This window comes from Brassica napus, chromosome C9, assembly GCF_020379485.1.
Source record: "Brassica napus cultivar Da-Ae chromosome C9, Da-Ae, whole genome shotgun sequence".
Lineage (NCBI taxonomy): Eukaryota > Viridiplantae > Streptophyta > Magnoliopsida > Brassicales > Brassicaceae > Brassica > Brassica napus.
Genome location: NC_063452.1, coordinates 2,025,891 through 2,044,535, shown reverse-complemented (window position 1 = coordinate 2,044,535; position 18,645 = coordinate 2,025,891). Strand labels below are relative to the sequence as shown.

At 30.7% G+C, this 18,645-nt stretch overlaps 1 protein-coding gene, 1 long non-coding RNA gene and 2 other non-coding genes across 4 annotated transcripts; 1 reads left to right on the top strand and 3 right to left on the bottom strand.

Annotated features, from left to right (window-relative positions):
- The first annotated feature begins 1,182 nt into the window (after positions 1-1,182).
- LOC125593267 lies at positions 1,183-2,817 on the top strand. Its single transcript, XR_007329193.1, has 2 exons — positions 1,183-1,257; positions 1,340-2,817. It is a non-coding gene; the product is annotated as an uncharacterized LOC125593267 (long non-coding RNA).
- Positions 2,818-3,903: 1,086 nt separating this feature from the next.
- LOC125593741 lies at positions 3,904-3,999 on the bottom strand. The gene has a single exon (XR_007329635.1). It is a non-coding gene; the product is annotated as a small nucleolar RNA snoR1 (small nucleolar RNA).
- A 189-nt stretch (positions 4,000-4,188) lies between these two features.
- Positions 4,189-4,276, bottom strand: LOC125593760. Its single transcript, XR_007329651.1, has one exon. It is a non-coding gene; the product is annotated as a small nucleolar RNA snoR8a (small nucleolar RNA).
- A 6,084-nt stretch (positions 4,277-10,360) lies between these two features.
- LOC106399963 (transcription factor MYB21) lies at positions 10,361-12,975 on the bottom strand. The gene is made up of 3 exons (XM_013840394.3): positions 12,708-12,975; positions 12,037-12,166; positions 10,361-10,993 (listed from the first exon to the last, which is right to left on the bottom strand). Exons 1-3 carry the CDS (start codon positions 12,862-12,864, stop codon positions 10,582-10,584), a joined length of 699 nt encoding a protein of 232 aa, XP_013695848.1. The 5' UTR covers positions 12,865-12,975; the 3' UTR covers positions 10,361-10,581.
- Positions 12,976-18,645: the final 5,670 nt, after the last annotated feature.

The window sequence follows — 18,645 nt, the reverse complement described above, 5'->3', positions numbered from 1 at the left end:
GATCTAAGGTCAAGATCCATACTGCTATTAAATCTGTATGTTAGCTCTTATCCGAGTCTGAGCTTCTTTTTTTTCTGGTTTCAAATATGACTTTTGATTTTTTATAACTTAGGCGTCAGCAGCGGAACCGGTTTCGTGCCGACACCTACAATAGCAGGTTTGGGTGTCTGTCTCACGATTTTGTCTGGTTAATTATGATTTCTAATGTTTTTGTGGATTTAGGGGAAGTGGTGACGGATGGTGAGAAGTCGAAGGCGGGGAAGAATGGAGCTAAGGATCCATGGGCGAAGCTACTTTCTGAGTACTCTCAAGTGGGTCAAGTTTCATCATTGATTGTTTTTTATTTGTTTGATCTAATAGTCTGCGAATTGCGCCTTTAGGATTTAGTTGTCTGCATGTCCGTTTCTTTTATATTTTTTCTGGCAAGACCCATAAGTATGTTGTTATGTATGTGTCTCTGTGACTTTTTGTGTCTGCAAGTTGCACATTGAGTGTTTAGTAATGTGCAGTTCGTGTAATATTTTTTTTTGTGAAGGTTTGGTCTTTCAATTCATGCCCAACGAGTTTAGTTCGCTTTATGTTCGGTTTTTTTATATTTTTCCGACAGAACTATGTTGTTATGTCTGATACCTTTCTACTTCTTGACTACAATACTTCTGTTTCTAACTGTCCCAATGATTTTTTTTATGTAATTTCAGAACCCACACCGTATCATGAGGGGCCCTGTATTCACTGTTAGATGCCGAGGATGTGATTTATTTATCACACCAATATATGCCCAGCACCCTATGTGAAAATCAAGCAGTCTGATGTAAGGGCATCTTATTTGCCCCTTTTTGATCTTAGTCTCTTTAAGAACAAAAGTTTTTTTCTGACGTAATTATCGTGTGGTTTACTTCACGGATGAATACATTCAGATTATAACATGGAGTTTAAACAATGCATCAAACTAGCTCTCATTACCTTCAGATGTCTTCTTTAAGAAATGCGCTTATATTTTAATTTTTAACTGACCAGCTACTTAAGAAATCTCAAATTTACTTAAGCCAAATAATTAATGGAATTTAATTTCTTTAAGCCCATTAAGCAATGGATGTAAACGTGAAACTTAGTTTAGAAGGAAAAGGCTTCGAAGCTTCATCCGCTATCTTACAGGCGTTTGAGTTCAAAGAAAACCTGAAGCTTCAACAATTTATGAAGCTCGCATGCATTTTATGCACGTGCACACTTGCCATCTTTAGCCAACTACGTGGCAAGGTACTTCAGTTTCTTCTCTACGTCTATTTGATAACTTTTCCTTTTTTAATTGAGTCCCTATATGTTTTTGTTGATGCTTCAGGTTTCTTTGATTCTGTCGAAGTCTAAGAAGCATGAAGTTGGCATGACTGGGATAACCTTGGAGATTATTGATGATATACACTGCCATGTACTTTGTTAATTGTTTTGTCCTTTTGGGAACTGTGTCTTTGTGTGTGTGTGTGTATTTTTTCTTAAAAAGGTTGGTGTTGTGTGATTTTTCATTACCAAAATGATATAATTATATTAGTTCACTTAGTAAAATACAAATAGAGAGAAGTAAATTTATAACTTCAAATTTACTTATAGTTTAGGATTTCCTCGACTTGAATTCTCAATTACATTATCTCTACTATATAAAAGAAACAGACTCCTAAGCTATGACACATCAACTAAAATATTTACATCCAATGAAAGTGCCACATCACCAAAATTTACATATCATCATCTAATCCCATGAAATTTGTATCATTTCTCTTCTCTAACGTTCCACCTCCTAAAGGCAACCCAACAATCCTAAAGGCAACCGTTCAGCAGCTCCGGCGTAACAACCACTTCGACTCTTGAAAGCCTTATTTAATACTAAAACATTTCAATGGCAGACACCTCTTCGATTTCCTCAGCTCCATCATATATATATTCTTCGGGGTTTCCAAAACAAAGTTATTAGCATACCATCAAAATAAGATGGTGTTCCAGAAAAAAAAAATATATATATATAGTATAATAAAATCAAAGTTATTAGCATACCATCAAAGTAAGATGGTGTTCCAAAAACATAATAATAATAGAAAGATTAAATATATGACACATGTACCACTATTAGAATTTGACTTACGAGTAAAAAAATGTGAATTTTGAACACGAGTGAGCTGCTCAAATTGAAAGATTAAATATATGACACATGTACCACAACTATATAACACCAAAAAAGTATAAGATATCCTTCCTCTGCTCCATTTATATACAAAAATTATGTAAGAGAAAATATAGTGTACGTTATAAATCATTGATTATGTACACAAAAGATTATAAACTCATTCTCCCTCCGTGAATACTAAGCTCAAAATTCAAATATTAAAACATTACTTGAAAATAAATCTAAAAGTAGTATTTAACTAATAATATTTTAAACAATATCTCAAAATAAGCTAACAAAGAAATAAAAAGAAAAATATCTAAAAATTAAGATATAAATACTAATTTATCAAAAATAGCTTCAAAAGACTCCAACAAAACAACAAAACAATGTTAACAAGTTTTATTATACGGTGGATTACATGAGAATCAAATCTCCCAAACTAAATAGAAATGTTTTAAAAATAACAAATAAGAACATTCAATAAGAAATTTAACTTGATATGGAAGCTTTTTGAAAAAGCAACATGAAAATGTTTAACTAACAGTTTTTTTTTTAAAACATGTCTTAAAAAATGTACAACTTTCAAATAGCCATATTTATAAAAAAAAAAAAACAGTATAAAACAAACTAGAAAAGGAAAATACTATCTTAAATTAGTTGGTATCTATGCTAAAATATTTGAAGAAATAACATAAAAATATTTTTCAATATATCCTAAATTATGTCATACCTACAAAAATTGAATATAGCAAAAGAAAATAATAGTTATCAATATAATTAACCTGATAAAAATTGAAACAGAAAAAAGAAAATACATGGATAAAATATTTAAAATAACACAATAAAAACATCAAATTATTTTTTTAAAAATGAAATACAAAATCTATCAATATAATGATGTTTTAAAAAATCATAATGAAATATTTCAACTATAATCATCTACATTATTGTTTTAAATATTCTAAGCTATTTGCTCTTATATTAATTCAAAATAATTTTTACTATTCAAATAATTTAAAAATTAAAATTGTAATAATATAGAATCCGCGCGTAGCGCGGACACGGACCTAGTTCTAGTAAAAGTATCTGAAAGTAGTTGAGGATAACTAAATTAGTATAAAGTATCCAAACTACCCGAAAGTATCCGGATAGTTTTATCCGAAATATCCAAATTAATCTGAAATATCCAAATTAATCCGAAATATCCAAAGTAATCCGAAATATCCAAAGTAATCCGAAATATCCAATTCTTTTTTATCTAAATCATTCTAATTATTTGATATTTTACCCTAAATAACCGATATTTTATCCAAATTATCCGAACTACCCGAACCCGAACTGAATCCAAATGAGAACCGAACTTTTTTCGGATATTTTCCGGTTCCTACACTTACTATCTGAACCGAACCGAACCCAAAACTATCCGAACCGAACCGAACCGAACCGAAAATAGGTCGAGTACTAAATGGATCCTCTAGCCCCTATCTGAACTACCCGAAATATCCGAACCGATACCCGAAATGCCCAGGGCTGGTTTCTGCTGTCAAGCAACACCTTTGAATTGTGTAAAGGTGGGTCTATCAGGACGATGCATATCCAATACGAGAACTAACTCTTACAATCACCGCAACAAACCCAGTTCAGATCGGTCTTCAACAAATTAACTTAAACTGTAGGAAAAAGAAAACAAAATTCTAAAAATATTTAAACAAAACAAAAATAATCAAGACTCAAAATGTATTGAAGGCTCAGAGTATTGCGTAATGTGCTCAAGGAAGAGTTTATCAGACTCTTCTCGTACAAGAGGTGTCAGAAATAATTAAGCTTTATTCATCCTCGCCTATTAACCAACATTTTCAAAATATGAAATTACTAAAGAAAAACTTTGACCTCGTTCAATATTTATAACCAATACGTCTGTTTAATTGAGTCAGAGGTATGATCAATAACCGAATAAAGTATCAGCAGACATAGTTTAAAAATCTTGTAAACAAAATTAAATACGATTAGAACTGAAAAAAAAGGGTAACGATGCTCATATTCTATGGGTGTAATGTGAGTCTATCAAGCCAATGGCTATACAGTACGAGGAATTACTTTTACAATCATCGCAATCCACAACCCCAATTTTCAAGATCCAATTTTTAAAAACATTCAAAACAAACGAGAGTAGAGGCGAAGACTATCAATGGAGGAACTAGCGAATAAATAAAATTAAAATACCAAACATTAACGAATAAAACGATGGAGGCTCAGAGTATTGCATAATGTGCTCAAAGAAAAGTTTATTAGACTCGCAGAGACCCTAAATCAAAAAGACAAGTTATAAGCGGCGGAGACAGACGAATACGAGTTAGGTTTTGTCTCAGTTAATGATGGAAGAAGCTGGAGAACCATGTATCGTATATATAGATATTTAATGGGCTTATTTAAATTTAAGGCCCATTTAAATGTTCTCACTTTAACCTCGGTGCTGTTATGTTATTGGTGAAACCTTGTCTTCAGTCATCAGCAAGATTAAGATCATAGGCCCATTAGGCCCACGTAACAAAAGTTAGTCTCAGTCAGGCTTTGAATCTTCATTTGCATAAAAAGTGTCTTCAACAAAATAAATAAACATCCTAGTTAAGGGAGTACTCGGGAGGAACTAAACATTCATCTTGCTTACCTTCTCTGATTTTGGCTAATGGGCATTTGACTAGTGAATTGTAGAAGGCTTCTTCTTCTCTCCATCAGATACATTCTCGTTACATCAGGCTGCTTATCTTCTTCATATGTTTCTATTGTAATTGGCTCCATTGTGAAATGTAAAGTTCCGATAAATGGACACAAACTCTACTAATAATTTTCTGAATTACGCAAACGCAACCATTAGTCATCATTATATTCCTCTAATCCTCCCCGAAGACCAATACCTGATTCATGCACCTTATGTGCATCAAACAAAGCAAACATTCAAACGGAACCGATTCAAATGACAATAATCTCTCAGAGCTTAATCAACAATTCTCGTTCGCCAACTATACTAACAACACAGCCAAAAAGACCCACACATTCTTTAAGCAATCGAGACCTTAGCACCAGCTTCTTCAAGCTGCTTCTTAGCTTCTTCAGCTTCATCCTTCGTCACACCTTCCTTAAACTTCTTTGGCAACCCTTCGATAAGCTCCTTCGCTTCCTTCAACGCCAAGCTTGTCAAGGTGCAGGAAGGTGAACCGATGCGGAATGTTGTGTTGGGTCGGGAAGGGAAGCCATGGGAAGACGAGGAGCGGAATGTAGTTGCGATAGAGAGATTCGTCGCTGCCATTTTGCACTCTTTGGTCGGTGTCGTCTCTCTGTGTGCAGTACCGGTCCTGAAACAAAAAATACCGCAAGCAATTTTAAAAGAATTGGCCACTTTTATAAATTTTGTGGATAATTTTTTTCTAAAAGGCTGATTTATGCAAAGATTTTTTGTGGGCTGGAAACGGATGCTTGTAATGTTTCCCCTCGGGGCCGCCACTGTCTGTATGTGTTGGTTTGATTGTATACAAGAGATGAAGAAGAGGGAGAGGATAGGAAAACGAAGGATAAGGGGTAGTTTGGTCAATATATAAATGCTTACGCTTGCTATGCTGTACGTGTTATACACAATAGATGAGAAAAGTTAATCGTAACAATTTTGGTATATAATTGTATATGCGATGATTGTATCGCATAGTAACAATTAATCACAAACAAAAAGAAAAATTAATTTTAAATAGCTAAATTTTTGTAACAAATTATTCGTTACGCAAGATAATTGCTAATTTTTATTTTTATTTTGTATTACAAAGACATAAAATAATATGACGTGAGATCAAATGGCATGACACTTTTTAAAATAAACAAAAGCCACAATACAATGTGATTCTTTCGGACCTGAAACTAAAAACCATTTATCATATGATCCTTTGTACAAGTGTTTCTTAATATTTAACGCATTTATGTGTGTTTTATGGTTAAAATGGTAATTAAATTGTATTGATATCTGTTTTGATAGCAAGTTTAGGAACAGAGAGACAACAAATAAACCAAAAAATACCTTCGATCGGAACAGAAAATAGTGAATCGGGCTTTGTTATCCTTTGGATTCCAACAATATATATGGGCCTTCTCTCGGATGCCGGCCGGAAAGGTAAAAGACAGCACATCGTGAAAAAAAAAAACAACAACAAAAAACAAAAGATTTTGATCATTTTCTTCCATCTTTTTGGCTAAATTAAATTTTGTTCTTATACGCATTCACAATTCACAGTTAATATTGGAGTTTGAAATTTTTGCCTTAAGTATCTGCCATTCGACTAAGTATAAAAAATTTAACGAAATGATTATCCTATGTACAAGATTTATTTTACTATATTTAGTAATCACTTTTATAACTTAAAATGTAGCATTTTTATGGATTAACTAACACTTGTCATAGTCATTTTAATTGCAAAAATAAAAGGCATCAAAGTGACACTTATCAAAATAATTTAAACTAGAAAATGAAAGACATCACACTTCCTATGATAAGATTAGTATATGCACATGTCTCCTTATCAAGATAGATCTGCCGTACCAACTTAAAACACATATTCGGATTACTGAAAACAGAATTAGCTAAACTCAATCGAAAATAATTTAATATTTACTTGTTTCTCCCAGCAATATCACGAGGTAGCCTACAAAATGCATAAAATATTGGATGAATATTTGGACGTGAGAAAAAGAAGAATATTAAGAAAATGCACAACTGCAACCGTTGTTTTTTTAAAAGATAACTGCAACCGTTGTTTGAGTGAAGATCCGCACATTCTAGGAAAGATTTGTCATTGGAAAAAAAAACTTTATCACAACCAAGGAGAATAGCCCACAAATTTTAGGTTTAATTAAATAGGCTTTCTATAAGTTCAATAAGGGTTATATTTGGAATATTTAGAAACTCCTTAAACTTCAAAATTTTGTTGATTATTTAAGAAAACAAAGAAGAAATTTTCATATTTCTGAGATTTTTTTCTTTTCCTTCCATAACATTAATTCGATAGATTATAAATATTATTTTATTCTTATTATTCATTTTTCCCAACTTGTTTTGTTATTCTAAACTAGTACTACATAGTTAGACATCATTGGTGTGTATCGAGGAGGGCCGAACATCTCTTAGAGATAAGTTTTCAGGCAACAAACAGTAAGCTTGTATGGCAAAAATCTAAATAAACGATAAGTACCAACAAATTTCATTGTTCTTTTATATGTAAATGATTTAATCATTAATTAAAGTTTATCTAATCAATACTCGATAATCTCAAAATCATCTATGATAGATGAGCCGACTTCAGCATTAACTGGATAAATATAGTTTAAAATATGTCAAACTCATCGAGATAAGAAGAAAGTGATTTATGCTATATATAGAATGTACAGCTAAGTCATGAGGACAAGAACAATGCTACAAGTAAATTAATGAACAAAAAAGAAGAAGATGAAAACCCCAATTCTTCCACGTTTAACATATTTGATATTTGTAAATGCGAAGCCACTTGTATGTTTGTGACCGACCCGCCATGTGATTTTTTCCTTTATGATTCACATGGGAAGTCGGCAATTCCCACATGATAAACACGTTGGCCTAATACAATAAATAAACGTGTGGATATTCATTTCAATTTAAAAGTTATATAATACTCCTTCTGTTTTTAAAAGATGACTTTTCACATATATTTAAAAAAACTCATTAAATATGCATTGTTTTTTGTGAATAACAATTTTTCATAATTTTTAGCCAATAGAAATTCAATAAACACCATTAATTTTTTTGAAAATTACAATTTTTCATAAAATCATACATTGAAAAAGTAAAAAATGTATCTTTTTGAAACATATTTTTTTTTCAGAACATACATCTTTTAGGAACGGAAGGAGTATAAAATATATTATAAGCATAATGCTAAGTTCTTGAACATATAAGAAATATAATGTAGCATGGAATATGGATATAATTGAGCTACTTTGGATTGATTCGAGATTGTATGTTAATTATTTACATTACGTTCTCAGGTTTAGACAAGATGAATGAACAGTAGACAAAACTTCATTTTGAGAAACCATTTTACAAATCTTATATCAAAAAGTATAAGAATAATAATGTAGTAAATTCACCTGACCTACTACATTCATTTACTTTAACTATTGAGGGGTGAAAGCAGTTCATGTTATATGAATAAAATGGTCTATTTTGTAATTTTCCTAATATGACCTCTGAATCAGTATGATATTCGATATAGAAACTCTTTTCATCCGATACAAGCATCATATACATTTAAAAACCAATTAATAATGAATAAATTGATTCATACTGAACTGATCCATGTTTTAATATACTGTTGAATATTTAATTTAAGTTCCCAAAATGTAGACGCCATAAATTAATACTTGTACGCGCATTCTGTTTCAAAAATTATTTTTACATAACAATTTCAAATATTAGAGAAAGTGTATATACATATATAGTACCCCTCGAAAAAAAAATTGTTAATTATTCCTATTCTAGCCAACGCATAGAAAGAGGAAGTAGAGCTTGGATTTATCCTCTACACATGCTTCATTCGGACAAAATGTGTCGTTAGCTAAAAGACTTAAAGTTAAGAAGTTCGGTAAAGCTTAAATGCTTTTGCCCTCTTGCTATAGTGCTTACACTTCCCAACCTAACTTCATGTCCCAGTTGCCACTTATTCTACCCGATTTAATTGAAAATTATACATCTAAATATATATGTATACACATTTCCAGGAATATATGTTAAATGGTCGACTCATCTTGGATTTATTACCATATAAATCTTTATGTAATTGCGGCCCAATTACTCATTACGTTCCTCCCATGTTGGTATCGTTTTAGATGTAAATAACGCGTTCATTCAAATATTGAAATATCATTGAAAATGCACCCATTATATAATTATTTCTTCTAACAAAAGAAAAAGTCGATATCTTCGTCTTAAAGGTTGTGGTTTTGGCAAGTGGAGTTAGGCTCACGTCGGGTTCTACATGTTGAATGGCGATGCCCAAAAATGGATAAAAATTGATGAAAAAGGCAACGTGATCTGTACGAAAAGCTGTCTATAAATAGCACTCATGTGACACCTTTTGCCATTGGTGAGATTAGGTTCTCTATGTTTGTAATGTGATATATACACACATCGGTCCACATGTATGTATGTATACACACGCCTAACTCATGTCTATATGTGTGCATATATATATGGATGAGCAATCAAGAGTCTTCTAAGTTTCATCATACGCTTAAAATAAATGCTCTGTTTTACCTCTTCTTTTACATGGCTGTGTTTAAAACTTTTAGCATTGCAGATAATAATTTTTATAAATATGTGTAACTGTATAGATTCATATGCGTGGTTATTGTGATTGGTTAGTGGATAGTTGTATCAGTCGACAATAACGTATAAAATGCTGACAAAAGCTTTTGTTTAGTAGATCTACGACGTCTACTATGTTTGGGATCGAACAAAAAATCCCTTTTAAGAACTTTGTAAAAAGGTTTAGTTACGATAATTGACTCCATCAATTTTGCAATGAATCCAATGTTGCATAGATATTATTTATGTATTAAAAACATTGATGTTTTAATTTCTTTTATTAATTTTTTTCACTTTAATTAATGAAATGAGTTAATGAAAAATAATTTAAATAAGTAATTAAACTGTGCCTTAACACGCGCAAAGGAGAAAATAGTGTTCATATGGTTATTGGGAAACAAAAACTAGATAGAAATAAAAATTAAATATGTTTGAAATAGCTAAATTGTTAATCTTTCAAATATATATGAAGTATAAGATTACTAATACGGTCGTTAATTTATTAATGCAAATCAATTACTCTTTCCATTTTATGAAGTTTGGTCATGTTATAAGTCTTTTTTTTCATGAAAATGTTGGGTTGTTAGGTTTATCATGCAATAATACATATGTTTTCGAGACTGGATTGTTAGTTTTATGCAGTTATACAGATGTTTACTGATATTTAACATTTGATTAAGATGTGTGAAAGCCTCCAAAACAACTATCGCGATATAACAGGGGGAATAAATAAATATCAAAATGTATAAATCATAGGTTAAAAACTCATATACATGACACATGAACATTCCTGAGAGAAATTATTTAAGTAATGCAAATATAAATCCGAAGAATAGATGACCCCTCCAGTTTTATTTATATATAACATCAAACAGAGTTCAAATATATATCAAGGATTTAGATCATTAATATTACATATAAATTATATCCCCAAACCTCTAAGCAGCGAGGCAAAAACCATATACATGTCACGTACTAATTACAGTACTCCTAAAAATCACAAATCTCAAAGTAATATTCCATATTTCTGATCCATCTTGACTAATCAATTACCATTGAGTAAATGCATTGATGACCAAATATCATCCATGCCCCAATAGTTTTCACCGGTTTGATCATCAACAGTCATTGGAATTGAATAATCTGCCGTTGTAGTCGCAGTCGCAGTAGCCGCAGCCGCAGAGTAGTTACCATAGTTGAAATCCATATTGGTATGTTGATAGGACGTAGTTGTAGGAGAATATGTCTCCATCGCTTGATCTTGTGTACAAAAGACATTATGGTTCGACGTACTTGCAACTTGATCGTTGATTTCTGAGCTGTGATGAGATCCAACGGAGGACGTTGTTGTTGCTGTCACATCGGTTTGTTTGATGTATTTTTGGATTCTTGTCCTCCAGAAATTCTTGATCTCATTGTCGGTTCTTCCTGGAAGGTGTTTAGCGATTTTGGACCACCTGATCATATAATAAGATGTAATTGATTATAACATAGTTTGATATATTCTTCTATTATGTTTAATTAAGATGATGAGGTAATGATTGTTGTGGGGCAAGTACATCTAGATGAAAAGGCTTGCGTCTATTTCAGTAATGATTTCCTATTTGTCACGAGACTTATTTACATTTGTACAGTTCTGTGTTTGGAACCTTTTGATTTTCTTGATATTTTTTTATGTGCTGCTAATAATAAGGCTTTTAAAGTTAATCGCTTATTATTTTGGTACAAGTTTACTTTTTTTTGTCTGTTTGTAAAAAGGGTTTATAAAGTAATTTTATGATTTAGTAAAAGCTTAATAGCAATGAATAAAGTAAATTGCTAAGATATAAGAAAAGTGAACCTAATTTGAAACCAACAAAAATTAATAAAGGAAGAATTAGAAAGTCTATATCAAGAATTATGAAAATTTTAAACTAAGATACTTTCTTTTGAATTAGAAATTCATGTACCTTTTAATCTTGGGGCATATTTTCCAGCTCTTTACATATAAAAAAGAGAAATAGAAATCGTATAAAACAAATAGACAAGGAAATAAATAAAGCCGAGTAAATCTTTCAGGCGTGGGAAGTCACTTGAACAATTACGAGACTTATATGCATCTTTATATTTTTTGAGCAACTACTTATATGCTTCATAAATAATAAAATGGGGATAACGTAGCTACGTGTTTCGGGAGAAATAGGCACGAGGTTTTCATGTTGCTTTGATAAAAAGCACGAGGTTTTGTTAGTGTTAAGACAATTTCGTCGACATGAGCAAAAATTTAGAATTGACGGCTAAGAACAAACGTCGATCAAAGGTTGTCATTTGTCACAAAGGAATTAAACGCTTTTTATTTGCTTTGGTCACCAAATATGTTGCTTTTTTGTTTTTTTAAAAGATCTACATGGCTTACTCAAGAGTATCTACACGATTCAAAGTTCGAAGATTTTGCCTTTGTTATTTCGTTATACCTAGTGTATTTGTATCTATACTTTCATTTTTGTAAATTAAAACCAACCTGTTTCCCCACTTAGCATGAAGTTCCATGATGGTAAGTTGTTCCTCAGGCGTGATGTTTCCACGTCGTACGTCAGGGCGGAGATAGTTGAGCCACCGAAGGCGGCAACTTTTTCCGGTGCGTTTTAGACCTATATATTTATATACCCAATCATCACTGTCGAACATTGACTCGTACGTACGTACGTACGTGCATATCCACATAAGTAATTAGCATACATGTGTGTTTTAATATATAAGTAATAAATACATATGTATGTACTATAGATATTCTTGCTATATATTTTAGTTACAATACGGTGTTCAAAAGAAAAAGTTACCATAAATAATTTATTTTCATCACTAGGCCATTATTAGAGAATTTCCACATGAAAACGTCTTTTAATTTATAGAATGATATTTAACAGCGAACAAATATATTAAGAAAACGATCTATTCGTTTTTATCAAAGTACAGATAATACGTATGATTTATAAATATATATACAAGAAAAAAATATTGTTTGCTGTATGATGATTCCCTAATGATGATACCTTTGCATGTTAGCTAGTAACACTAGGTCATACATTAAATACAACGTTAAAAGAATATATATATATATATATATATATATATATATATATATATATATATGTTATTGGTGATTTAAAAAAGAAAAAAAATTAAATAAACCTGCAGATTTGGCGAGAGAGTTCCAAACGCCATCGCCGTGGTTGGCGATATAATTGATAAGAATAAGATCTTCTTCCATCGTCCACGGTCCTTTTCGCACCTCTGCTTCTCCTGATGATCCCGTACCTCCACTACTTATTCCTCCTAATGTCTCCATTTTATTATTATTTATTTATATATCCACAAGTTCGAGATTTATATAATTTTAGCTAGAGAGAGATGAATAAAAAAAGAAAGAGTGAGAAAATAAATGCTATGAGTTGATATTGAAGGTTGTGGAAGGTGAGCTACTGCTTTTATAGAGACTAAATTCACCGCGTGATTAGCAATCCTTAACCAAAATTCTTAATTAATTATGGTATTTAGATTAGAGTTTTAATTAATCACAAAATTAATTTTAGGTTTAATACTACATACTAATGGCACTTGGGGACAATATATAACACCTTCATGACCTTACTATAGAAATAACATAGTTGCATCATCCATGTCCGTATGTATGTATATATACATGTTAAAGATTAGAGAGTCTTTGATGTATTCATGCATAGATGCCACACACGCACTGCCATTTAGATTCACATACATACGCATGCTTGTTGATGTGAATGTATTAGTTTGGATTTTTGTACGAGGATCACCCAAAAAACAAAAGAAGGTCATCAATGGGCCCATAATGCTATATACGATTTAAATTAGTGGTCCGATATTGGCCCGAACGTAAGACATACATATGTGTGATTGTCAATCTATCTTATTAAAACTCAAGGACAAAATTGGAGTGTTTGGAGACTTGAATAGGAATTTAAAAAAATTTGGAGTGTTTGAAAACATGAATTGTAGTTTTTTAAAAAATTAATTTTGTTTGGAAACAAGGATAGTAGTATTAAGAAAAAAAAAATGGGCTTATGTTATTAAGAAAAATTAAAAGTCCATCATATTATAAGAAACTATCTATCTGACCCAGATTTAAAATATACGAAAATGGGTCAATCTAATTGCCTAAAACTTTTTCTTTTCTAAACTAACCATAAAACAAAATTTAAAATTTATACACATATTTCAAATCAAAATAATAATTTAAATTTGATTTATATAAAAAATTGATTAAAAATAGTACATATATTCAAAAATGGATTTTTACTAAACTATTTTTCAATAACCATTATAAAAAAATGTTGTCAATATATATAATAAAAATACAATACAAAGCCCAATTTGAAATACCAACTCAAATTATGGTTTTTATATTTCATATTAAGTTTTAATAAGATAGATATATATAATTATTTATATGATGGTACGTATAAAATATTATTAATTATATGATTACTTATATGATGGTACGTATAAAATACGATTAATTATATGATGACAGTATACGATATATAATAATGAATAGGGATGGGATTTCGGGCACCAATACTGGTTTGGTTCTGATCGGTTTGTGTTTAGGGTTTTCAGGGTCAAAGATTTAAGCCCTGTTAGGATGTTTCTAAATTTTGGTTTGAGTTTGATACGGATCTTTGCGGGTTTGATTCGCGTTTGGATAACCCATTTAAATTATTTTTAAAGTTTTAAATCATTATCTATAAATAAAATAATATATTACCTATAAATTTGAATAACATATGTCAGAATACCTAAGCTTAACATATCAATTGGCTTGATTTAAAATTTTGGATACGAAATCAATAATTATTTTAAGTATTTTTGGTGATTTGAATATACTTTAACTATTGCAGATATTTACTTTTGACTATATATATATATATATATTCAAGTATTTAAACCAATTTAAAAGTATCATTCTTAATGTTTTATATACGTTAAATCTAAAAATAATTAATATATATATAAGTATATAAATCTATTTTTAGATAAATTCGGGTACCCGAATACTTCGGTTCGGATCAGATTTGGTTTTCTAAATAACAAAATTTCGAATAATTTGAATATTTAATCAATTTATGTTCGGGTTTGGTACTATATTTTCAGATCGGTATCGATTCTGTTCCTTGGATTCATTTTGTAAAACCCTAATAATTACATGAAAAACAAATATCAACATATTTTTCAAAATATACACCCGCGCGCCTGCTAACATTAAAGTTGAAGTTGAAGTACACATTGGGATTGTTTGGCAATATGAATAGTAGCTAAAAAAAATAGTACTATTTAGAAACAAGGATAGTACTAAGTTAGAAAAAAAAAATGGGCTTATGCTACTAAAAAAAATTGGAAGTCCATTATATTAAAAAGTAATGGGTCTATGTTACTTGATATATATATTCAAATCAGAATAATAATTTAAAATTAATTTATATAAAAAATTCATTCAAAAAAATAATATATATATATATTCAAATTTTGATTTTTACTAACATATTTTCCAATAACTATTATAAAAATGTTTTCAATATATATAATAAAAATACAATACAAAGTTCAACTTCAAACACCAACTTAAATTATGGTTTTTATATTTCACATTAAATTTTAAAATATAATATATGTGATTATTTATATGATTGTACGTATAAAATATTATTATTTATAAGAAAACTTATTTGATGGTACGTATAAAATACAATTAATTATATGATAACACATATTTTGTAACCTATGATGACACATATAAGATATATAATAGTGATTAGGGGTGGGCGTTCGGGTTTGTTCTCGGGTCTTTTTGGGATTTCGTATTTAGTTCAGATCTTTGAGGATTTGGTTCGGATTTGGATAACCAATTGAAATAAGTTTGGTTTAAATATTTGGATAGATAATTAATAATTATTTAAGTATTTTTTGAGTTTTCAGTATTTTTTTAACTATTTAAGATATTTACATTTAAATATTTGTATATATTTTCAAGCATTTATGTGAACTTAAAAGTATCATATATATTCTGGATGTTTTTATATATATTAAATCTAAAAATAATTAATATATATAGTTATATAAATCTATTTTGGATACCCAAAATATTTCGGTTCGGATCGGATTAGGTTCCAGTTCTTCAAATACCAAAATTTTGAATAATTCGGATATTTAATCAATTCCGGTTCAGATTTAGTACTACTTATTCGGATTGTGATCGGTTTGATTCTTCGAATTCGAATTTTTTGTCCAACTCTAAATAGTGACATAAAAAAAATAGCATTATATTTTTTTAAAAAATACACCCGCACGAGCGTGCGAGTCAAAATCTAGTTTATCTTTATTAGCAAAACTCAGATTTTATTTGCAAGGTCTAGCCTTTTCTTATATATAGTCGAAGCCTCATATTAGTCATCTTGGTTTCGTCGTGAAAAACATACAAACTAGTTTGCAAAGCTATATATATATATATAAAAAATAAGCACACTAAACAAGCAAAACTGGTATGCAGAGAGTGAATGCCAATGCCAAGCTTTATGCAGAGAGTGAATGCCAATGCCGAGCTTGGTACAACGCAAGAGACGCTGAACCGGTATCGCCACAGACTAATGAAGAAACACAAGCCTTAAGTTTGGGTGATATTTGTATGGTGGATGATTCATGGACCTCTACAGCTCAATTCAGTGGAATGGGATGGGTTTGGAAGGATACAATGGAGAAGATACAACTCATGGGATCAAGGAACTTGCAGAGGAGGGAGACAGCATTACACTCGGAACTGGAAGCGTTACAGTGGACAATGGAGAGCATGATACAGCACTCGTACTGTCAGAAGTTTGGGACGAACTGCAAGGACCTGATTGCGATGTTAGAACAACCACAAGATTGGCCCAACTTCTCAACAGAGCTGGAGATCATTCAAACTCTTCGGTTGTGTTTTTCAGACTTCAAGATCAGCTACTTTCCAAGGATGCAGAATGAGATTGCGGATTCGCTAGCTAAGAATGCACGTTCTTTTCATAGATCCTTATGTTTTATTGGTTTTTCTATTCCGGTCTGGCTCCCCAGACCACCTCAAGTTTGAGTAATAGAATAGCCGTTTGCCGTCAAAAAAAAAAAACAAGCAAAACTGAAATACAATCCCTTCGAAACTTTTTTTTTTAACACAAAATATTATAGAAACCTCCATCCAAACTAGTTGGGGAGGGAAGAGTGCAGTACAGATTTAGCCAAAGTGTCAGCAATAGAGTTCAGAGATCTCGAAATGAAACTAAAGGAAATGCAAAATGTCCCGAGTGATTCCCTTCGAAACTATTGTGTACAATTTTAGGTTATGACCTTGCTTTTGGTTCATTTGCATACCCGGAGAGACGATCTATCTATAGACCACGTGTGAAACTATTATGTATAATTTTAGGATATCAGTCTCTACTTTCTACCCATTTGCATTATACTTTTAGATTGCATTTTTACTTAAAGATTAGTTTGAGCCTTCCATTGATTTGAAATACTCTAAAATTAATAAAACAATAACGGATTGTAGTATATGTTGGTTTAAACTTTTTGGATACAGAAATTCAAAACAACTAAGCTATAGGGAAATTTCATGTTTACCACTTTCATGATATCACTTTTCATCTTTACCACCACTAAAGTGACATTTTCAAAAATACATTATTCATTAAGTGGCAAAAGATTTTTATACCCTTGTTATCTATATATATAATAAATCATTATTTAATTAAAAAAATTATTTTTTTTTATGTTTTCGAATTATACTTTTTTTAATTCGAACTTTTTTATAATTTTTTTTTGAGTTTTTTTTTCAAAATTTCTTTTTGAAAATTGAAAATTATTTTTGAAACTATTTTTAAATTTTTTAAAATATTTATTTATATATTTATTAGAATCATAAATTTCACATTTCAAAAACCCTAGTCCATCCCTCAACTCTAAACCCTAATGTTTTTTTATCCTTCATTAAAAGTGAAGGTAAAAGTGATTATTGTAAACATAAAAAGTGGTACTTTGAATATGGTACGTGTGACAATTTCTCCTAAGCTATTCGTTTACTTCCCGGCTTAAAAGATGCATGGATACACTGCATGTCGTTTTATTTTTGACTTCTAGATTTAGGCATTTGTAACTGAACTCAAATCCAACGTTCCACATTTTTATATGGCAACATCATTATCGGTCATACCTTCAAATTCCCATCGACCTAATAATATTTGATGGTATAACCCTGTAAATTAACTGGTAGAATAAATTCGATATGTACTTAATTAGACAATTCAATTCCGCTATATGCTTTTGTAAGAATCTCCCATAAGGAAATCGATAAAGTAAACTAGTAGATATCACCTTTAGTAGATCATGACGCTTTTGTTAATAACACTTCTTACATTACTTAGCTTAATTTGCTATAGGTAACAGAACCGATCGATACTCTATTAGTAACCAAACTAAGTACATGACAAAGAAAATACAAAAAGATGGAGACGCAAAAAGATCTTGACTCTCTAAACGTTAACTCACTCTAATTCCTACCACATTATAATCCACTTATCATAAAAAGTGACAAGTGACTAACTCCTAACTCAATAAAAAAAAAACCCTTTAACATCCAAATTAGCCAAGAGAAAGACCCTTTCACATTTCAACGGACAAATACTTACTTTTGCTGCCACGTCCACTCTCTTTTTATGCCTCATAACATGCAGTTATCTATATAAAAGAAAAAGCTGTGATTAGATGGACTTTAACGTAATCTATACACATCTGCCAACATTATTGTTTTAGCCTTCGATTTCAAATGCAGTTTGAATGAAACTATTCACAAAAGTTATTTAACAAACATGATTTTTAACGAATAATGATGCTCTTAGACTCATAATAGTAATGGTATCTCTTCGCTAAAGCATAGTCAAAGAGTTTTCATGCTTGATTTGGCGCATCATCCAAAAGTTTAAGCACTCTTAAACCACTTTTAAGAAAAGCGTATTTTTGTGGCTGCAATTCATTTAGGTAGAAATACCTCGCATCATTAATATGATAC

Excerpts from the sequence above, each read along its gene's own strand:
- LOC106399963 (XM_013840394.3), bottom strand. The coding sequence starts at position 12,864 with ATGGAGACATTAGGAGGAATAAGTAGTGGAGGTACGGGATCATCAGGA. Across the intron at positions 12,167-12,707 it reads CTCTCTCGCCAAATCTGCAG|GTCTAAAACGCACCGGAAAA; the intron begins GTTTATTTAATT and ends ATAAATATATAG. Across the intron at positions 10,994-12,036 it reads CATGCTAAGTGGGGAAACAG|GTGGTCCAAAATCGCTAAAC; the intron begins GTTGGTTTTAAT and ends TTATATGATCAG.